The sequence below is a fragment of the Spodoptera frugiperda genome, unplaced genomic scaffold (assembly GCF_023101765.2).
Source record: "Spodoptera frugiperda isolate SF20-4 unplaced genomic scaffold, AGI-APGP_CSIRO_Sfru_2.0 tig00000114_1, whole genome shotgun sequence".
In the NCBI taxonomy this organism is placed as follows: Eukaryota; Metazoa; Arthropoda; class Insecta; order Lepidoptera; family Noctuidae; genus Spodoptera; species Spodoptera frugiperda.
Genome location: NW_026095715.1, coordinates 1 through 22561, shown reverse-complemented (window position 1 = coordinate 22561; position 22561 = coordinate 1). Strand labels below are relative to the sequence as shown.

Genomic DNA, 22561 nt, shown 5'->3' with positions numbered 1-22561 from the left:
TTTCTTTTATTCCTTTATTATAATCACAAGGTGAAATATCAATACATAGGCTAAAGAAGATAAAAGTATGTCATTAGAAGCTAAATAGTACCACTGTGTGGTATATAAACTTATGGGTAACCTTAATTATTGTACTTACTATTACTATATCTATTCTATAACAAACACAGTATAGAAATAAGAAACCAGGAAACAAACATTTTGATAGACTGAAATAAGAAATCACACCGAATATCGGTAAGATCGGATTTCTTTGACACTAGGGGTAATTTTGATACCAATAAGAATCCAGAAAAATGCGTAGGTATATTAGTTTTCCACTGGTCTAAAAGCTTGGGTCAAAGTTACCTTCTAGGATCATAGAAACGCGATCTTACAGTACTTATTATATTTCTGTAGTCTTTAGTATAATTTTATGTCGTGTAAGCCAAAATTTTTACTAAAGCTTTGGTTAATTCATAGTCTTGAAGGAATGAATAAGTAATTTCCTGTTTTCTTCTTTCTACGCAGTATAAGCTGGGGTAAAGGAACCCCGAAATAAAATACCGAGTACCAGGACAATAATACCAAAGTACCGGCTTATACTAATCTAATAGGTTGCAGATCATCCGAAAACATTTACTTATATTTCATGAAATCAATATTAAAACCAAAGGCCTATAATAGTTTATATTAAATATTAAACTTAATAGAATATTATTTATGGGTCATTTTTATATTACTGCAACTAAAAAGTAGCTAAATTTAGGTTCACACTACAACTACTGACTGATTATATTGTTAACAAAATAGTTCTTGATATTACGCATCGAAATGTTTTATGATTTGTCTTCTATGTGAAATGGAGCAAATTAAAAAGGAGCCTCTTTAAAACTAAAATTAAAATGAACTAGCCTCAAACAACGACTAAACTAAACTTAGTCTAAACAAGTAAACACCAGACATCTCGAAGGTTGATCGAAACAAACATTCTGTCAGTATTTTTATCGTTTACATTAGAATTTTGGAAATTTGGCTGACAGAGATGAGGCTAAAGAACGTCAATAAATAGATAATAAATATAATTCTTATCAGAAAGGAAAAAACAAAACGACAGTGCTAGATACTTCTTCTCCCCTTATGTCCGAATATTCAAAGCTACTCAATCATGACGCTCTCAAAACTAGTTCTGTCCCTATCACATCATAAAAAAATGACAGAAATATCACGATATTTAAGTACAACTTAAAATTGAGCAGCATTACAGTATTCGGGCGTTAGTGCCCAATCCAAAGTTAAACATTACAGCCGCTGGCAGCACCATCGCTTTATGTCTTCCTCGCTCAGTAATAGCCAATCACATTAATTTATCAATGAGATCAGACTTCCAGATACCGGTGCGCTAATGTCTATATGATTACAAAAACAACTAAGCTACTTTTCGAGGTATGTTTTGTTGAAATGAGAGACCTAGATACTACCTCTATTTAGAGGTTTAATAAAAATAGAAGTTCAAGTAAATGACAATATAAATATTTATAAAAACCTGAATGTTACTGCAGATGGAGCGACGCTGTTTAATTTGAGTTTTTGAGGTGGACAAAATAAAAATAATTTTGATACCTTTATGAAGAATTTAGTAATAAAGAGTCTAGCCTCATCCCAATTCTCAAGCAAGTACTTTTTTTACTATTACCTTTGTGATTTATGACATGCACTGCTTCTCAAACCTTCTGGTATTTTCCCCTTCATATCCATCCATCACATTCGCTCAGCTAAATGGATTTCATCCTTTTTTAAACTACTTTTGTAGGCAGTAAAACTTTCAGGTCAACTGATGGTCACCATAGCCTAATCTGTAGAAAGTGTATTAACCATAATACTACATCGTGCTCATAACAAAAGATATCACCTAGTAGGTACTTTCTCTGAGACTGACAATGCTTCAAGAATTCCTCTAACACACTTTTACTTCTCTTTGTTTTTCTCACTCACTCATAATAATGGTGCTGATTCTTCACATGTGTCTTTTTCATGAAGCCAATACTAAGAAGAGATATCATAATGGGATTTTCCTAAACATAAGCGTGACGCTTTAAGGGAGCGCAGGATGTTATAAATCAGGCCCCTTTCTGTTTTCCAACATGCAATCCCATACTACAAACACGTTGCCAACTGTCCACATTTTAGAGTGCCACTTTCTGATCGCTTATAGGTAACCCATCTTCATATTTTTATGTTTATTTTTGTGTGCACAATCACATTATGACATCTCCTTTGTACTTGCTTCATGTTCTTTTTCAAAGCCATTAAACACATTCGAACTCGCATGTATCGAAATACCTAAACCATCATCAAAACATCAGTCTTTGCGAAGGTTTTTCTACCTCACGTCATTGTTCCTTACCTACCTGACCTAAATAAATTAAATCAAAACCTTAATTAATTTTGAAAAGTGTTTGCCCTCACGCCCTATTCATTTAAGGTGACTTATCATGAAAGACAATTTGAATCAGGTCTGCGATTCTGCGAATATCTAGCTCATTTTTGGTTCTTGTTTTACGTAAAGATCATTATTCAAAATTCACATTTTAGTCAAAAATGTGACATTCAAGTTTTCAACATATTGAGATTCCTAATGTTTCGACACCCTGAAATAATCTATCCTGCTGAAGTGAGCATCCATTCTATGTAACCTACCCAATAAGCCACCAGCCCTAATTATGTACACACACTTATCCCTTAAGTAAATAGCACAATTCTGGTATACGAATCACCGATATTAAGTATCTACAAATAATTTTAAATTATATAACCAATAAATGTCCACCAAACATGTTTCAGCATTTCTGCAACATGAATTCTAATAAACAGCTTTTATAATTACCATTTTATATATCATTCACTTAAATTTCACCTTAATTTTATAAAATAGAATTAGAAATACAAGTAGCTACTTAATTATATTAAACATACTACTTCTAAGTACTAATAATTTTAATAGTATACCTAATATCTAATAATGAAAGATTATGTTTAAGTATAATATGTTCCTTAACCAATTACCTACTTCAAAATGAAATACTTAACTAGGAAAATACTTAAAAATAATAATTGATGGGAACGTTTAACGTTAATAACATAAGATCAACAATTAAACTAATTAATAATAACAACATTTTTATAAAGGAACAACGAATATTTTACACGTTTTTTAAGATTCACAGAAACAATAAATATTGCTTAGGAATGAAATAAAAGTATCTTGGTGTGCCTAGTTTCCTTAACAATATTTTTGAACAGTAGTCAACTTTGCCCATTATTAATTGTAAATATTGCAGCAGGTAAGTAGTAGGTTAATGAATTCTATAAGACTTGCTATGGATTTAATTAGTCAGATGGCATATTTTCCTATGGGTTAATTATTATCCACTTAATAAAAAAATATTTCTGTGCATCTCTTCAACGTGTTAACGAATTTCCAATTTTATAAATAAAATTAATAATAATATCTAATATTTTATGATTTCACTTACCTACTGTGTCAAATTAATAACTACTATAATAAGCAAACTCTCGCTACTATACCTAATAAGATAATCACTAAAAACATAACTAACGTAACTAAGTATCTAACTTTGGAATTTTACTAAACATTAATTGATTACAATTTACACTACAAAGTAAATACAAAACGGTACTTCAAAAACAACCTTAAAAAGTAGTACTTAAATGCGACGTCTCTTCGGTTATGGATCAGCTGATGTCTTGGAAACTGCAGTCTGTAATAACAACATTTAAGAATATTAATTTCGACTACAATACACATTTATTAATGAGACATATTTTTTTCAGTCACTTAAAAAGTAATAGCGCCATCTATCAAAAGCAGTAAAGACTAAAATGAAAACTAACCTAGTTTAACTCTGGGCAACAGTTCATCGAATCCTATACTATACTACTAACTACAGTTTCATATCCATAACTTTAAAATACGTAATTTTGTCTAGAGAAATTAAGATAAAATATCACAAGATTGCAAGCTACTACAAGCTATGTCAAGAATTGGTACGCAATGATGATAAAAGATGGCGCTACTGTGCTAACAAACGTCAAAATAACGCGGGAAATATAAATCTTTATAAAATAGAAAGTATTACTAGTGGACCCATAGTGGACCTAATAAGAACTAAATAGCGTCCTATTCGCTATTTCATAAGTGTGGATTTATAATTTATTGTTACATTAAAATTTGGCATAACACACAGGCGTATTAACTTGGGTGAAATTGCTAGCAAAAGTTGATCAACAAAATTGGATATCGTACCTAGCTCTGTTTAAGACCAGCGCTGCTGCAGACGGCCACGTTCGTGCATCAGTATCTCAGTTTCCTTCTTCAGGCGCTCAGTAGCCTCGCTCAGCCACTCCCTATCCTGCTTCATTCCTTCCCTTTCTACCTTCACCTTCGTCAGAGCATACACCATATCTGAAAAATTTAACAACGAAATTAAACTTTACAATAAGGATTACCATCTTTTTATTTTGTGTAGTCCTGTTTGTCTAGACAAGTAGTCAGTGACAAAACCATTTTTCACAACTACAGTGCCAATCACTGTTGTTGTGAAATAAGACAAACTGGACCCAACGATACACTAGCGACATATAATATTGATGCCGATAACCGAAAAATATTGATGGCGCTCATTATTCACATGATTAAAAATATCGCACTTATAAGAAAGAGCTTAGCAAATAATAATTTAAAGTTGTAGGAAATAACAACTAAAAAGTTTAATTATAAATAGTCGCGTAGGCTTGAAACTTGCTAATATCGCTGTTGCATAATACAGATGAATACACAATAAATACGTTCTATGTAAGTCCCTATCTACCAATGCAATTGGTTTTTAATAACAATCACAGAGTATGGATACTGGGAACTTGGATTACACGTGTGTAATTGGAAAGGAACAGTAGGAACTCCCATTGTTGCTTTAATTAACAATGACGCTGTAAAAACTGTAACATTATATTAGCCTGTTTCCATAACAAGAATTGGCTCGTATCCATAACAATCAGTAGATAACCTTTTACAAAAGAAAACATCACAGAAAATACATTTATGGCGAAAAAATAAAAAGGCTTTACGTTTTGGTCAGTTCTACGAATTCGCTATATTTCTATGAATTATTATAGATACAGTGGGTACCTTTTCAACTGTTTATACAGGGTGACTTTGAATTCGACGTATTCCTCTCGGGAGGTGATAATACAACTAATTTCCTACAAAAATAGCCCTGAGGTCCTTGGGCGGAAAGTGGCTAGTTTCTGAGATATTCAACATTTTTGGTTTTGGTAAAAATATCCCGAATAGATTACAAAAACATCAATAAATAAAAAAATACTGGTTGGATTTTAGTTATTTTAGTTTTAATCAGTTGCCAATACATCAGTTATCATTTATAAATACTAATAATGGCAGAAATATCATTCGTTTTAAAATAGCAAGTAATTTCCTATGAAATTTTGTTTTGTTTCACTAATTTGGTCAATAGATAACTGGATTTATTTCGAAAAAAATATATGACACTAAGCGTACAAACTATTAGAAAAACTTCCTTGGTTTATTAGCTACCCAGAAACGTAAAATTATTTACAATATTCCCAAAAACAAATGAATTAATTGGTGATAAGTAGAGTGTAAAGAGAAAAGCGCAATTTCAAAAACATCTTAATTTGCAAAATTTTGTTCAAAATAATCTTCCCTACGACGTGTACATGCTCGAACACACTTCCTTATCCCTATGATGTTCACTCTTGGGCTGAATATGCGTCTTATTTCGTCATTATCTTCAAATCTGTTTCGATAAAGAATTACGATACACGGCCAATTACGTCTGTATAAACAAGGGACTTCATGTAAAAATCAACCGGCGTTAGGTTCTGGTCATTCTGCATGCCATGTAGTTGGACCGCCCTACTAATCCAATACCTGAAAATCAATGTTTTCGACCATTGCCGCACAGTAGTTCGATAATGCACTTGACAATCGTCATGTGGAATAAATTCTTCAATCAAATTAATAAATTAATTCAATAAGTAGAATAAGTTCATTCATCTTGTTTCTAAATTCAAATTTAAAACAATGACCCTGGCTCATTCCTTAAATTTTTTTCGTAATTCTCACCATTTAAATTGTTGGATGAAAAGTAGGGTCCAATCAAATAATTAATTATGATACCCCTGCAAACATTTGAATTAATACCGCGATGCGCTAACGATGATTTGATTTTTCGGATTTTGTTGACTTTTTTGTGGCTAATAATGGATATTGTGATAGTTTATCCAGCACACTATCGAACTACTGTGGGACAATGGTTGGATACCTTGGTTCCCAGGTGTTATATTGGCAAGGGGGTCCAACTACATGGCAAGCGCGGTGTCCAGTATCTAACGCTGGTTGATTTTTACATGAAGTCCCTTTTTTATGCAGATGGAATTGGCAGAATTTCGAAATTCTTCTCCAAAACATAGTGACGAAATAAAACGCATATTCAGCCCAAGAGTGAACGTCATAGGGATAAGGAAGTGTGTTCGAGCATGTACACGTCGTAGGGAAGATTATTTTGAACAAAATTTTGCAAATTAAGATGTTTTTGAAATTGCGCTTTTCTCTTTACACTCTACTTATCACCAATTAATTCATTTGTTTTTGGGAATATTGTAAATAATTTTACGTTTCTGGGTAGCTAATAAACCAAGGAAGTTTTTCTAATAGTTTGTACGCTTAGTGTCATATATTTTTTTCGAAATAAATCCAGTTATCTATTGACCAAATTAGTGAAACAAAACAAAATTTCATAGGAAATTACTTGCTATTTTAAAACGAATGATATTTCTGCCATTATTAGTATTTATAAATGATAACTGATGTATTGGCAACTGATTAAAACTAAAATAACTAAAATCCAACCAGTATTTTTTTATTTATTGATGTTTTTGTAATCTATTCGGGATATTTTTACCAAAACCAAAAATGTTGAATATCTCAGAAACTAGCCACTTTCCGCCCAAGGACCTCAGGGCTATTTTTGTAGGAAATTAGTTGTATTATCACCTCCCGAGAGGAATACGTCGAATTCAAAGTCACCCTGTATAAGTCTTGAATTACCTACAATGTTCAAGTACAAGGCTGCTAGCGAATGTGAGTCATTAGCGGCTTGAAATTAGTCGAGTTTCCTCGAAATAATTCTCGATATTATAATACAAAAATGTAAATATATTTTTTTAAGTTAATCATTAGGTAAGGAGGCAGAATCTCTTCTAACAAAATTGCACCCGTACAATTATTTATAACGTGCATACAACATTATATAAAAAAAAGGTTCGCAAAGATAATAATTTTATTATGAACGCTAACAGCAGCAGCTCTTTAGACATATTTAAGTATAACCTCGCGATATTTACAACCATTATTAATATCGCATTATGCATTAACCAAATCGCTGAAGCAGAAAATTGTACCTACCATCAAAAACATTCCTTTATAATAATAATGACACAATTTGTGTTGGTGTATGTATGTTCAAATGTAAAATGGGGCTATATTTATTTCAAATATTATATGATTCTAATTTCCATTTCATAATAGTACTTAAGTTCCTATATTATTATTAATACAGAAAGTCGTCAATTATTGCAACAGCATAAATATAACGTAATATTTTAATATACGTATCTATCTAAGAATATAACTGTTTATAAATAAACTATCTATTTCCGCGCGGTTTCACCCGCTCTGCTTAGCTCCTATTAATGGTAGCGTAATGTTTTATAGCCTCTCTCTAACTCTAACTCTCCTTGATAAATGAACTACCCAAAGTAAAATGTTCAAATCGAACTAGTAATTCCAGAGTTTAGCATGTTCAAATATAAAGCTGAAGAGAGAAGATAACCCTGGTATGCTGTCACTGAATTAAATTATAAATATAATAATAAAATATAATACATATGTATGTTTAATAAATCCGCAGGGCAGATATTAAAAACCATAGCAAAGTCGCAACTAGAAGTCGTTAAGTCGCAAATGTGAACTCATATCTAAATGCACAGCAGTTAAGTGCATAGTTTAGTTAGAAGAGAGAAGTAAATAAAAAAAAACACATTGTTTATGTGTTTTTTTTTATTTGGCTTTATGAATGAGCAATAAAAATAACAGACTTATAGATAATCCAAGTTAATATGGGAAAGTAAACAGATCATTTGTTATATTGGTTAAACATAAGATCGCAATCTGTATATATACTATATAGTTCCAATTCTATATAGGTTTACGTTTATGTAATTTATATAAAAATAAGTCTAAGGTTTTCCTTCCTGACGCTGTAACTCCAGAACGCACGAATCAATTTCCACGATTTAGCATTCGTTGGAAAGGTCTCAGACTCCGTCAGATTTATAGCAAAGAAAATTCAGTAGAAAAGCAGGAGAACGGTAGAATCATTGGTGGCGAAAGGAAATTAGCTGGGTTTGCTAGTTACAATTACCTAAAATCACAACAATCATGACACAGGTATTTAAAACTAATAACAAAGACGAAAGCACTTACTGTCAAGCTCGAAGAACTGCGCCTCATGTATCAGAAGGTCCAAGTATTGGAAGTCGGATGGCAGCAGCAGCTTCCTGTAGCGCATGTAGTTGAGGATGTGGCGGAACATGCCACCATCACGGTCGATGAAGTAGTGCTGCTTCAACGTGTCCAGGACTATTGGAATCGTGCCGTTAAACATCTTGCTCAGTCTGGACTCCGGGAATCTATGACAAAAAGAAACTAAATGTAACATAACATAATATGTAGATACACATTATCATTGAAGTGGGGAGAACCATGCTTCGGCACGAATGGGTCGGCTCGACCGGAGTGATATAACGGCCTCACAGAAAACCGACATGAAAAAAGATTGTGTTGTGTTTCGTTGTGTGAGTAAGGTTACCGGAGGCCCAATTACCCCCTTTCCCAATCTTCCCAATCTCCGATTCCCCAATAACCCTTAAATTCCCAACCCCCAAAAGACCGGCAACGCACTTGTAACGCCTCTGGTGTTTCGGGTGTCCATGGGCGGCGGCGATTGCAAACCATCAGGTGATACATCTGTTCGTTTACTTATACAATAAAAAACAGAGGAATTTTGCGGTACCTACTTTTTCAGTAATGGAAATCTTGTGACTAATATACCAATGATGATAATGATAATTACGGATTAGTAAACTAACGGGCTTTATTATTATCCATACCCTTAGTACGAGTTTGCTTTACGTTTACAGTAATCCAAACGAAAGATCTGCTCTCTAATTAGCCGGGTCGAATAAACCAACTAATCAAAGCGCTGAGCGTAAACGTAAGGCATACTCATACTACGGTACCGATCTCTCTTTAAACAATCAGTTATAACTAATAAACGATAGCTTTATTATAAGTTATAACTTCTTAAGTCTTTGTCTGCCAATAGAAAACTGTTGAAGGCAAATCCTGCGCTAACGTCGGTCATTGGTGACTACCACGGCGTTGAAAGTGTTACGGAAAGAAATTACAAATAAAAAGTATAATTACCGGCAAACTGATAAACAATGTCACCTATTAAACAACTCGAACGTTCTGCGATCAATTCTTGAGTGATGCAAATTGGTCGTGCGTCAGTGAGTCGTTGATTCAAGTGATCTAGATACAAAACGATTTCCGATTGAGTGCTCTTCAACTATTTTACTCAAGTGCCGAGTAAATTAGAAAAATAAATGGTTACTTAAAGGGTCACACTTGATAATGATCTGCTGTAACTTCTACACACGTTGTCATGATTAATAGTCACGTTTGTGGCATGAAATTACAGTTTTATACAATGCGACATTGTTGTGTGGATTTTTTAGAATTTGGTATTTTAATTTGTCTAATATCATATCACATCGCGAATTGTTCGTCAAGTCTAAACCTGTACAAGGGTAAACTTTAACTTAGTATGCTGACACACACGTACCTACTTGTGGATCTCTCTATAAAAAACTGTACTCCCACTCTGTTATGTCTAGAGTCTAGACTTAGAAAGAGACTGTGACCTCTGAGTTAATTTCGGTATTTCTTCTCTAAGGAGTCAGATTAGAAAGGCCAGGCTTACTTACTTTGACACATCATCGAGAAAATTGTTATTTTGGAGCCTAATTACGGGAATAAACAATATTCTTCGTAAGAATCGCTAGACGCTAAACTTACTATACAATTTGCTAGTACCGACCGACTGTTGGCCTCTGAATATTCATGATTTCGCAAGATTTTGAAGCGAAGAATATTTCATATTGTGCCCCCAAGTGAGTTGATTAAAAGAAAAAGTGAGGGGGCGAAGGCGGCGTTGCGGGGCGGGGTTGGAGCACTGCATATCCCGCAGGCCCCGCGGCAGCGCCGGCGGCGCGCTCCGACCGACGCTCCCACCGAGAAATAACACGGCGAGCTCAGATAAAACAAGCTTATACAATGCGAGCTAACAGCGCACATAACACTGATCATGTAGTCAAATAACGCAGCGACATCACTTGCAACGGGGCCGCGACCACCGCGACGTGATGCCCTGGCTTCTTCGCGCAAACAATTGCTGTGCAGGCGTAATTAGTGAGAAGCTTCGTTCTTTCTTATCAAGGTTGTTGGTTTATAAGAGTTTATTTGCATCATTTAGCCATGTATGAAACGGAATGCCAACCAATGCACAGGCATACAGTAAACCAGTACATACTTAACAGCAGTATATGTAATGTTTAGTTCGTGTTTTTTGTATGAAATAAAATGCTTGATGGTAAATTATGTTGACAGATTTCATTTTACTGCTAATATAAGACTTGAAACATTGATTAGACCTGGTTGTTATTATGTCCTTGTCCATGTAATGAATCCGATGAGATTATCGCGTGTTTTGCTTCAAGTGGACATTTTATATTTATTCATTCATGTAACTAGCTTTTGCCTGCGGCTTCGCCTATGTCGACGTTGAAAAACGAGTTTCCCATAATTATCCTATGGGAATGTTCTTTAGCGATAAAACCTTGGTCGTCATTACTAGACTTGAGAAAGAGAGTCTATTAAAGTGTTAAATATAACTAAATTCATCTTACACCAGTAAGTACGTCTATGATCCGGTTTTTTGTGGATTTGGTAAGCGATTACCGCCGTCCAACCGATGAGGGACACCCATAACACCAGTAGAGTTACAGATACATTACCAGCCTTAAATGTTAATTTAAATACGCTGTTTGCATTTTACGTACATATTTCAATTTCATCGACAATGTTTCATTAAGTACATACCTACATCAAAAACAAAAATAAGAGAACGTTTATTGAATTGATTCTGAAACTGTACGAAGATCGCTTGACGACGCGACGTGTACCTAGTACCTAATTAAAATTGAACTAACTTCAACAAAATCGAATTATAATATGTAGACCAAGTTCAACACAGCGCGCAGTTCATGATAACTAAGTACATACATCATCGTTTTGTGAAATAACCACAACACCGTCTAAGGAACATTATTGCTTATCTACTACAAAAGTTTATGGAGAACAAACATTTTGAAACTTAAACTGAACCAAAATGCTTATAAAACCAATTTCCTTGAGCATAAACTGTTGATATACCTAAGTATATAGATTATCTTATATTACTATTGTTTCTATTAGTTTTTTTTTTGGGACAAGCCCACCACAACCTTCCTTACCGCTGCAACTCCTGTAAGCCAGGATCTACAGTAGATACAACCATGAAAATACCGGAACACTGAACGCGTCCCAGGGATATGAATGACAGGGCGCGTCCCAGGGACATGAATGACTGTCTTGAATCCGGCAACGAAATAAATCAGAAGATGTTTCTATTAGTTATGGGAAATTCGAGTTCCATAATCATAATCTGATGACCTGATTAAGGTCGCAGGGAGCCGCTGGATGTAGGTCCCTTCCAACTGGCCTATCTAGAATTTATTTTGAGAGGCCTATGTTCAGCAGTGGACGTCTTGTGGCTGACATGATGATGATGATGAATCATAATCAATTTCTCAAAAGATTCAACTTAGAATCTTTATAAGTACATCCAATTGAAAAACACTCCGATTGTCGTCATCACAACAAGTTTACTACAGGATGCATTCATCCCTGAATAAATACACAGGGTGATTGACTATTCAGTTCGATGAATAATGAAGAGTTCCTCCTGTAAAATCTGCAAGTACTATGCCTCGGGAGAAGAAGAAATGGTTTTCTAGGGTCAGTAACCCATTGAAGGGCTATGAACGGTAGATTAAGTTCCTGTTGTATTAAAAGACCCCAAGAACTGTTGTAAACAATTTTTAATCGCATACTGTACCGTTTTCTTTGTAACCAAAGACTTGGTAATACGTGCATGTATAAATAAATAATCTCGGTATTGCTTATATCGCTCTTTGTGAGCCGTTCTTTGTATGTAGGTATATTAATATTTAAGTAATTTCTTCGAGCGCACTCCACCTTTAACTTTTTCACGATTCTCTTCTAGAGAAATCAATTTATATAAACAACTTTGTTGTGTATCTGAAAGGATAGACGTTTTTATAACAAAACTATTTTAAAACAAATTGTTTGTTCATGCGTGTTTTTAAGTCATGAAGAGATTATATCTAAAGTTTCAGGCAAACTTGTTGCACCGATAGTAACGCTATTTGCTCAAATGCAACAAACTTGCGTATATTTTCATGCAAACCCAAACTTTCAAATGTTTAGTACCTATTGAGATACTTAGACAAACTTCTAAAGTCATTCTATAGTTGTAAGAGAAGGATTCAGTATAAAAACGGGCTCAAAAAGAAAAAACTTTTTCATGTTATATCTTGATGGAATACCTAATTTGGGTGTTTATCAATGAATCCGGTTTTTTTGTATGTATTACCAGTAAAATCATAATTTTTGTGACCTAAAAAACAATCTATACTAATATTATAAAGCTGAAGAGTTTGTTTGTTTGTTTGTTTGAACGCGCTAATCAATCTCCGGAACTACTGGTCTGATTTGAATAATTCGTTTTGTGAAGGCTATAGGCTATAAAACATCACCCTATGACCAATAGGAGCCAAGCAGAGCGGGTGAAACCGCGCGGAAGTAGCTAGTATAATATAAAAAAAACACATAACAATATAATATTGAAATAATTCAACCAATTACTCGTACGTGATGTCAGCACGACCTCTATGAACAACTTATCCGGGCAACTATCTCCCTACTCACAGTAGTTTAAAATAAAAACCAACTAATTAAAAAGTACTGAGTATGTTTTAGCAAATAATCGCGCACAAAGACTTAATTGGAGTTGACGCTTCATTTGCCCGCAAGCATTGTCATTGATATCCACGATATGAAAATGCCAGGGGCTCATTTGCATGGCACGACCGCGGGCTACAAGGATCCCGCGGGCACACTGAATCTATGGAATGTCATAAACAACAGAGAATAAAGTAAAGAGTTGTTAGGCATACAATAAATGTACATGGTTAGAAACTAAGATGGAAAGTAGGGGAGATTCAAGGCATAGAAATCACATCATGTCCATTGATAGGCAGAACAGCAGATATTATAATATAATGTAGTTATTCAGTGGTATGTAAGTGAGGTCTAAGCTATCGCTATTAGACCTCATAATAACTGTCTAACGTTCAAAAAACCCAGCCCGCGATCCCTCTCTATGTCATATTAGTAGTTCTTTAGTAACTGTTACAACAAACATGAAGTGTCACTTATATTTTATGTACCGGTAAACTATGGCAACTTTACCGGACCCGTGGCAACTTTACCATACTATAGATTCGGTATAAACTCTATGTCATATTAATAGTAGTTTTTTTAGACTTTAGTAACATGTTACAACAAACATGAAGTGTCACTTATATTTTATGTACTTACTTATAACTCATATTGTAATATAATATGGTAAAGTTGCCACGGCCTGCTTTGTGGCAACTTTGCCTACAGTTAGGGTTGGCAATAAATGTTTTTTTCTTGTTTGTGTGTATGTAACCATTTTTGAATACCTAAATTTCACAGCATAATAGTGAATATCTAATGTCCCTTTTAGACCTTACAAGTTACAACTGTTAAAATCTAGCCTTTGAGCAACCCCGCCCACGATCCCTTGATCTACTCTATGTTTGCATTATAATCATGTTAGTAGTTATTTACTAACGATGAATAAGGAGCGTAGGTAAAGTTGCAACAAGCGTAAAGTATCACTAAAGTGAGCCAGATATTATGTACTTACTTATATCTCAATCGATAGTCATTCATTACAATAGTAACAATTCAGTTGTTTATTTTCAGTTCATCATTAAAATGATACTCATTAATGAAAAGTAAACCGTGACCAATAACAATAAAATTGTGAGGGGTTTAATTTATTTTTAAGTAACTAACTTCTCCAGTGGTTACCATAGTAGTTAATAATTAATACATATTTGTTACGAACTGGACCTACCTAGGCCTATACATCACATCTGAAGTATATAAGTTCTTATAGAAAAGAACCTACGTATGAACTTATGCGGTCATTAATAAGTTACAAAGAAGGAAGAAAGTATCGGATATTATTTTAACCGTATACAAACCTACCTCTGATCATATCATACCTATGACGTGATACTTGTTTCTTATACCTTTGCTACATCATTAAAAGTTTTCTGCATTTCTTGCCAGTTTCTTTTCATTTTCTACAAAAAAATCCGCTATGAGTTTTTTACTAGATATTTCTCGATACATTCATTCAAAGCTATCATGTGTATCAACTTCCCCCGGTAGGTAAGTAACCACGAGACGGGGACTACAAACGGGAAAGGTAAAGTTCAAAACTTTTTCAAATGTCAAAAATATAAATTATTTTTCTTTGATTGATATTTTTTTTTTAGTGGGACAAACCCGCCACAACCTCCTTTTCTATATCCTACCAAGTTTCTGTTAGGAATGTTAAATTTTAATTCTTTGGAAGTGAGACGGAATTATTCTCTCATTATTTCAGCCTGTAGCACACTGCGCGGGCAATCTGACTGTCCCGAGCTGGTGGCGCAGGTGGTGCGGTTGTTTGTGCCGGCAGTGCTAAAACATCAGCTTAGGCCGCGCAAGCACCCATTGCTGGCTGTGCCGGCAGCCCGAACAGTCGCGCATGCAAATTCTCCACTCGTTCGTGCATTGACGATGATCAATGCTCTCTTGACGTCCGCACCAGAGTGTGATTTGTTCGCAGCGAGATGGAAGGATGTATGTCGTGAATGTTTAAAGTTTTGTGAGAAGATGGATGGCTGATTTAGTTTTAAGTAATTAAGATTATTGTACTATTTTATTTTATCTTTAACTGTATAATGTATTGGCTTAAGCTGTAAAATTATGCATGTTTTTTTAATAAATAAATAAATAAATAAATAAACCTCCCATACCGCCGCAACTCCTGTAATCCAAGATCTACAGTAGATACAACCATGAAAACACCAGAACACTGAACTCCGGCGCATCCCAGGGTAATGAATGACTGTCTTGGATCCCGCAACGAAACAAATCAGATGTTATTAGAGGAGAAGGAACAAATCTTTGATTGACACTTACGAAGTCAAAGTTTCCAGACACGAAGTATAGATGGTGCCACCGACGTCGATGTGGACGGGCGCATTGTCCTTGGTGGTGGTGGCCACGCGAGGTATGCCCACGATCAGCTTGCTGTCCACCGCCAACGACATGTCCTCCGGCAACGGACTACCTGCCTTGATGGCTTGCATCTGAAACAATAGCCATTTCTTAATAACATCTCAATTACTTTAGGAGCCAGGGTAGGTAAGAGCTGCCGACTACCTAACGGGTTTACTGTTGCTCCAGGAGTAGAAACGGGGTGGTTTTTAATCAGTAAGAGTCTGACACTTCCCTCTCACCTCACTCAAGGCGAGAGAAGTCATTGGTTACTTCCCTCCCCCCCACCATTAAAAACCTCCCTTAAAAATGTTAGATAAGTACTACCTGGAGAACCCCCTTAAATCGGTAGGTAAGTACTACCAAGGTCCTTACCAATAAGAACACTTTATGATACACGAATTCTTTGTTTTGGTAAAAAAAAACAATAAAACTGATCCATCAAACTGACTTAAAAACAAATGGATGAACTCGTGTCCTGTTAAAATCGAATTAGTTATTTGCAGATATTGTTTCTTCAATAACCACCTATATAAAACGCCTAGGTACGTATCGAATACCAATTACCGTGAAAGAAGCGCATCCAATAAATAGACTACATCGCAAGGCTTTGTTAATAAAATGGATACCGTTTTATAAACAACATTTAAGATTTCTATTAAAGTCAATAAAAGATACATCCCGAGGGTTGCTTCGACAGACTAACAACTACCTCATTAGTCAAATGGTCACCATTGCGACTTTCGTAAAGGAATAAACTGATGTCCACGACGTATATTTGGATTACCAAAACCAATAGTGCATACATACACATAACCTCACACCTGTCTCCCATGCAGGTAGCCAGACAAAATGGGACGCCGAAGTAATAGTGATACAATATTCGATCACATTTTGTCCTCCAATTCTGTGCCACGTTTCTTTGACTTTTTTACACAAAAAGCCTGGTACATACTTACAAACAATAACAACAAATTCAAATCTTTCATAAATGCATAAGACTTAATTACAATTACGATACAATTTAAGTACCAAGAAAGACATTTTATTAAACAAGGAGAAAATAAAAATAAGATGAAGACTGCAAGGTGCTAACAGATAAAATAAAAAAGACTTGCAGCATTATCTAGATACTAAGTAATGTTAGGAAAGTGTCCAAGACCACTAAAAGCTTGGATTAATGCTCGACAATTGTAAAAGAATCAACAGGCACCGTCTGAGCTGAGCTAAAGTAATTTTATTTGTTTTTATGAGATGAAACACGTCTACAAATGGAATTTGCTTTATTACAAAATTGCTTTCAGTTATGAGTTTAAATAACTGAATTGTTATGCAGGAAGAAAGAGCAGGGGAATTATTATTCTTTTTATTTTTTTTCTGGCTTTTCTCAATTACTTTTGAAGACGATGCTGAGTGCTGATTCTTATATTTTTTTTATGTAACAAGCCAGTAAACGAGAAAACGGATCACCTAATGGCAATCGCCGCTGCCCATGGACACTTGAAACACCAGAGGCGTGACAAGTGCGTTGCCGGCCTTTTGGGGGTAAGGAATTTAAGTGTCGTTGGGAAATTGGAGATTGGGAAGATTAGGATGGGGGAAATTGGGCCTTTGGTAACCTCACTCACACAACGAAACACAACACAAGCGTCGTTTTACGTCGGTTTTCTGTAAGGCCGTGGCTGCCGGCCCATATATGCCGAAGCATGGCTTTCCAACACTTGAATTATGTATTGAGATTATTGGAAATTAACAACTATCGCAACCTTTATATGACAACCGAGACTAAGGAATGTAATACATTCCGAGGCACGGGAAGTAGGAAAACGTCACCTTCCCAGACATGGAGCCACTTTTGTGCTTTTCGAGTAAGTACTTTTTGGTCAACGTGGTAAGCGAACCCGTTACACGTTCACCCAACGACTATGCCAATCACGAAGAAACTATTACGAATGTTGAATCCAATAATGTCCTTATTAAAGCAAATATTATGACTTGATAGTCATTTCGATGTTAGTAATATGTAATAACTCTAATATACTGTTTACGTAACATCGAGTAAATAACTTATATTTATATGTTGTTTATATTAGAGAGTTTGTGCAGGTATTGGCATGTTATAATACGTAAATTATTAGTTTACACAAAGGCAGCTTCCATGAAATGATCCGATATTAGATGTTATATCCTAATAACGAATGAACTATGTAATTCCACATATTTTACGAAACACACACACTTACCGCCGCACTCAGAGACATTTAATGGTTACTTAATCCAGACCTTAGCAATTGTTTTATATACAAAATCGTTGCTAAGGAATAGTTTAAGTAATCATTAAATGACTCTGAGTGCGGCAGTAGTGCATTTAAAATTGTACACAAATAGAATGAAATTATTTTAATACAATACCTACTTAAATTCTTGAACCACTATTGCATTATTTGGCTATCACTAGTTGACAAGTATTTTTTTTATTTTCCATATGTTATCGTAAACCGCATCTAGAACTTGATACGAATACAGGGATCCAATTATCTTGTAGTTTAGTACATAGAATTTTAATTCTTCGTATAATGATAGGATGCCTGAGGAGGTCGCGGGTACGTGGGGCTCTGGGCGCCTGCTTCGCTATTTAGACCACATCTTAAAGCCCCCGGCAATCGGCAACGAGATCCCTCAGGCGGAGGCTACACGAAATTAAAGTTCGTAATAAAAAATATATTATACCACACCGTGTACCTCACATTCCCTGGAGTGAAGATGGAAGTTCAGTACAAATCGAAACTGAATTCGAAATCACAACCCTATGTACTTCTAGTTTTAGTCAATATCAAGACTGTGGATTATGTAAGACAAAATAATTAAGTTTAGGTAACCCGTAAAGTGTTATTATTCATAAAATTAAAACACTAGTAGCAGTAAAGATAGCAGTGTAGGTACATTTGTACAAGATTTTTAAAGGTTGATTGATTTTAATTAATTCGAAAGAATCGAACGAAGTTTAACCTCTACATCATCTTAAGAAATATCTTTATACAGTTTATTTAAAACCTGATCGCTGCCTTAAATAAAATGTATGTAATAATGTACGAATTACATTTTATAAAATGTTTTAATTTTAATGTTAATGAAAATAACCAACATTTTTCCCATAAAAGAATCTATCAAGATAAAACTGATAAACTCACGCAAGCTGCATTAGCAAAATGATTGCTTCGATGTGATGAGCCATCTTCCTAAACACGGAGGGAACGTTGCTTTAAGGTTTAACTCGTAGGTAACCATTGCGATGATGTTGGAAATGTAAAAGTGTAGGAGACGTGAGACGCCGTCAGCGTGGGAGCAGCCAACGAGCCGACCTACTGCCATCGCTCCCACGGCACCCTTCTCCGACTACCCATCGATATTTTTACTACATTAATTCTTTCTCTTAAATAAATGCCAATCTAATTACATACGAAGAAATAATAAACACCCCCTGTATAAATAATAGCAACCTTTTTAAATACATTATTCATGTAGCATTTACGTTGACAGTGAAAATAGTTGGTACTCAGGATGTTTGCAAGTAACAAATTGCAATGAAAATTGTCATTTGCCATGTCGTGTGGCTGGCTAGCCGCCCGCGGCCACACACCGGACCAAGTCCGACTTCAATTATTTTTTATCTCTTGAATGCATCTCCGGCGCAGTCGGCTGGTGGCCTATCTCACTAGTTTCACACCTAACGCTCTATTCAGGGTACACTTGTGACTGTAAAGTAAGGCGCTCTTTATTCTCCCCACAGTTCCTTGCTACCTCAGCATTATTTAAAGAAATAAACTCTATGTACAACAGAAACAACTAGAAATAATGAGTTCATTTCTTCTTGCTCTTGTTCGTAACCTACCTCTCCAAATTATAACACAAAACAGGTCTCGGAATTCTCAAATGAATAAAAATGCCTTTTTACGTTTGCATTTTGCATAATTTAAACGAAGTAAATTGTTCTCTAAAGAGACATTTTTAGCGAGCTTTTATGGCTACCTCGGACTATTATTACACGCTTTGTAATCACTGAGAATTATAGTCATTTAGTAAAAGTAGAGAAAAAATATGGTATTTAGTGGCTCGCAGTAAATAGTACACAGGTTGAGAAACGAGTTGGAAATCAAGCGAGTAAAGACGGCTACTGTATACTTGTAGTTACAGTAGCGAGCCGCTAGAGGGCGTTACGTCGCGAAGCAAGCCACCACTCTTACCTGTCTGGTTTCATTATAAATATGCCTGAGGCTGTTTGCCTGCTCCGCGACAGCCCAAATACCTAATCGCTGGATACCGACCAACGTAATAAACTTCAACCGTCTAAGGCTTTCGATACATGTGTGAAGTCAAAGCGGCTACTAACAATAGATCAACCATGTACCTGTGACACAAAAAACTACAGAAGATTAAAAACTAATTATCATAATTATATGAAAATAACGAACGCTTGGGTGTAAGCTTAATTTCTTGAGAAATGGCAGCGTTGCGTAAATTTAAACGACTATACATGACGATATCAGCTGGTGTTTTTGTTCTGGGTGGTCGTTTGTCAGCAGTAATATATAAACCTTTTATAGTAGATATATATAAGCTTAGCATATCAGCATTACTAAAAATATCTAGCTTATCAGTCAAGATAAATTTGAAATTACTTTCATATCCTTCCTTACCTCTAGAGTGTTTTTATTTTATTTTGTTTATTTATTGGTCTCCTAACAAAAGATGCACTAACATGATAAAATATAATTAGCTATACATGGTAAAAGTCTTATGACCCTTCAAGTAAAGGCAATCACATCCTGCGAATTGAATCAATTACAAAAATGTTATACTATATAAAGAAAATATATAAAAAATAAATAAAACTACTGTAGAAAAAAATGCTCTAAAAATGCTCATGAGTACTGTAAAAAAGTAGTGTCATCATATAAATTATTACTTAAGCAAATAACATTTGTTACAAAATCATAGTCTGCTCCTGTGTACTACCAAGAAAACTAACTGAACAAAAAGGTTCCCGTGTGACAACAATAATTGAACAAACTGCACGTGGGTCGTATATCTTCATATATTTTTCAATACATTTAGGTAAGAAAAATATAATTTAGTGATTACTTTGATTTAGGTACATATATTTTAGTTGTAAAATAACAGAGCTGGAGCCCTGCGATTCAAGATGGATGACAGAACGTGAATATGCTTCCACTTAAACTCGTAATAGCGCGGAAATTATATTTTAATACCTCTATCTAGCTCTAGATTGAATGCGTAAACCCGATATACTCGTATAAATCATTGTGAATAAAGTATTCATTAAAAAGCATTTCCTTAAACTTATGTACGGTTTGTATATAGCCCTATATACATATATACACATATAAATATACATATGTATATAATCCAAAATATATATGTATATTTTGGATATATTGAATATTTTGGAAAATATAAAAACAATTGAAACAGTAATTATTCAAACAATGCAAGGGTGTAAAACTATATTTTTGTTATTTACAACTAGAAAGTCTCCCAAAAATTATTTTTATTTAACTTTTTATATTTAGCTTTTTACCGCAAAAGTACGTAAAAATAATTTTATAATGATGTTTGTTCGTACCGTTCAATCCAAAACACTCTTATTCTGAGGACTTTAAAGAATTCTGTAGACTTTAGCGGATTCTGTGGACTGCGCAAACTATGGGTAACTATAAAACTTTAAATAAAAATAATTTATCGTATATATTTATCAGTAAGCTGAGTACACCAGTGACGAAGTATTCTGCGCCTACGGCAGTGGGAAGCGCGTGCGATCCCTCCGATGTCTCGGGGCACACCACTGCTTGGGGCGACGCATCGTTCATCATACCAAAAAAGCATCGAAAAAATTCCTCAGATGTATGATACCTACATCTCAGTTAAAATAGTTCGTGGGTTCGTACATCAAGTGTCAGTTTAGTGATGTGATGTGCGCCTATGTATGTCCGAAGTTCGAACAACGATTCAAAACGTCAATCCGCTATCCGCCACGTTCGAAAATATCGCCTGAGGTTAATCCCTCTGACGTATTTCTAACCCACTCTTTGCATATCAACTGCTTGTGTGGAGTGTTTCGTATTCGTTTGTAACTAGGCACAATGTAGATGTACTAGCATTCTAGATAGGTACTTAGCAGAGTACCTAAGGAGTTTAATAAGGCTGGGTGTCGTAAGTGATACTTGATATACGGGTCAATAAAGTTGTTTTCAAAGAGTAATGTCTCAATTTGGTTCAATTGATTCATATACTCAAGTGTATGATGTCTTGTTAGAATAAATCAAAACCTTTTTGCTTTGATTTGTGGTTTGTTGTCATGATATATCAATATGTTGTATACACTGATATCGATACGTAATTATATGTTCCCGTGTCTCTATGCTACAATGTTACACCTTAGTAATAATTTGTTAGAAAAGTAATATAATGTAGTGGTTTTTGCTTCGATAAATAATAACATAATTACCGTCTGACACGATATACAATGTATTTAACCGACCACCACTGTCCTCATCCTTCTCTCTAATATATAAGTATTGTTTACATCGTCCAGTTTTAGCTAAATATGTACGGTACTCGTATTTTTTTATTCGGAGTGATCATGTCAAAGTCAATGTCAAATCATTTATTCCAATTAAACCATAAATAGGTACTTTTGAAATGTCAACAAATAAATGCTGCTTGCTGTGTGCAATGTGCATGTATGACAAAAGTACACCGTTATCTATGTAACTATAGATAATATTATGTATCTGTAACTACAGATGAAAGTATCTATACTTATAATAA

General features: G+C 34.8%; 1 protein-coding gene across 1 annotated transcript; it reads right to left on the bottom strand.

Moving 5' to 3' along the window:
- LOC118264245 (BTB/POZ domain-containing protein Tiwaz) lies at nt 1-15804 on the bottom strand (the record flags this gene model as incomplete). Its single annotated transcript, XM_050707600.1, is given in 4 exon segments — nt 1-3761; nt 4307-4465; nt 8588-8793; nt 15635-15804. Coding segments are annotated over 3 exon segments (525 nt in total). The 3' UTR covers nt 1-3761; nt 4307-4316.
- Between the last annotated feature and the right edge of the window lie 6757 nt (nt 15805-22561).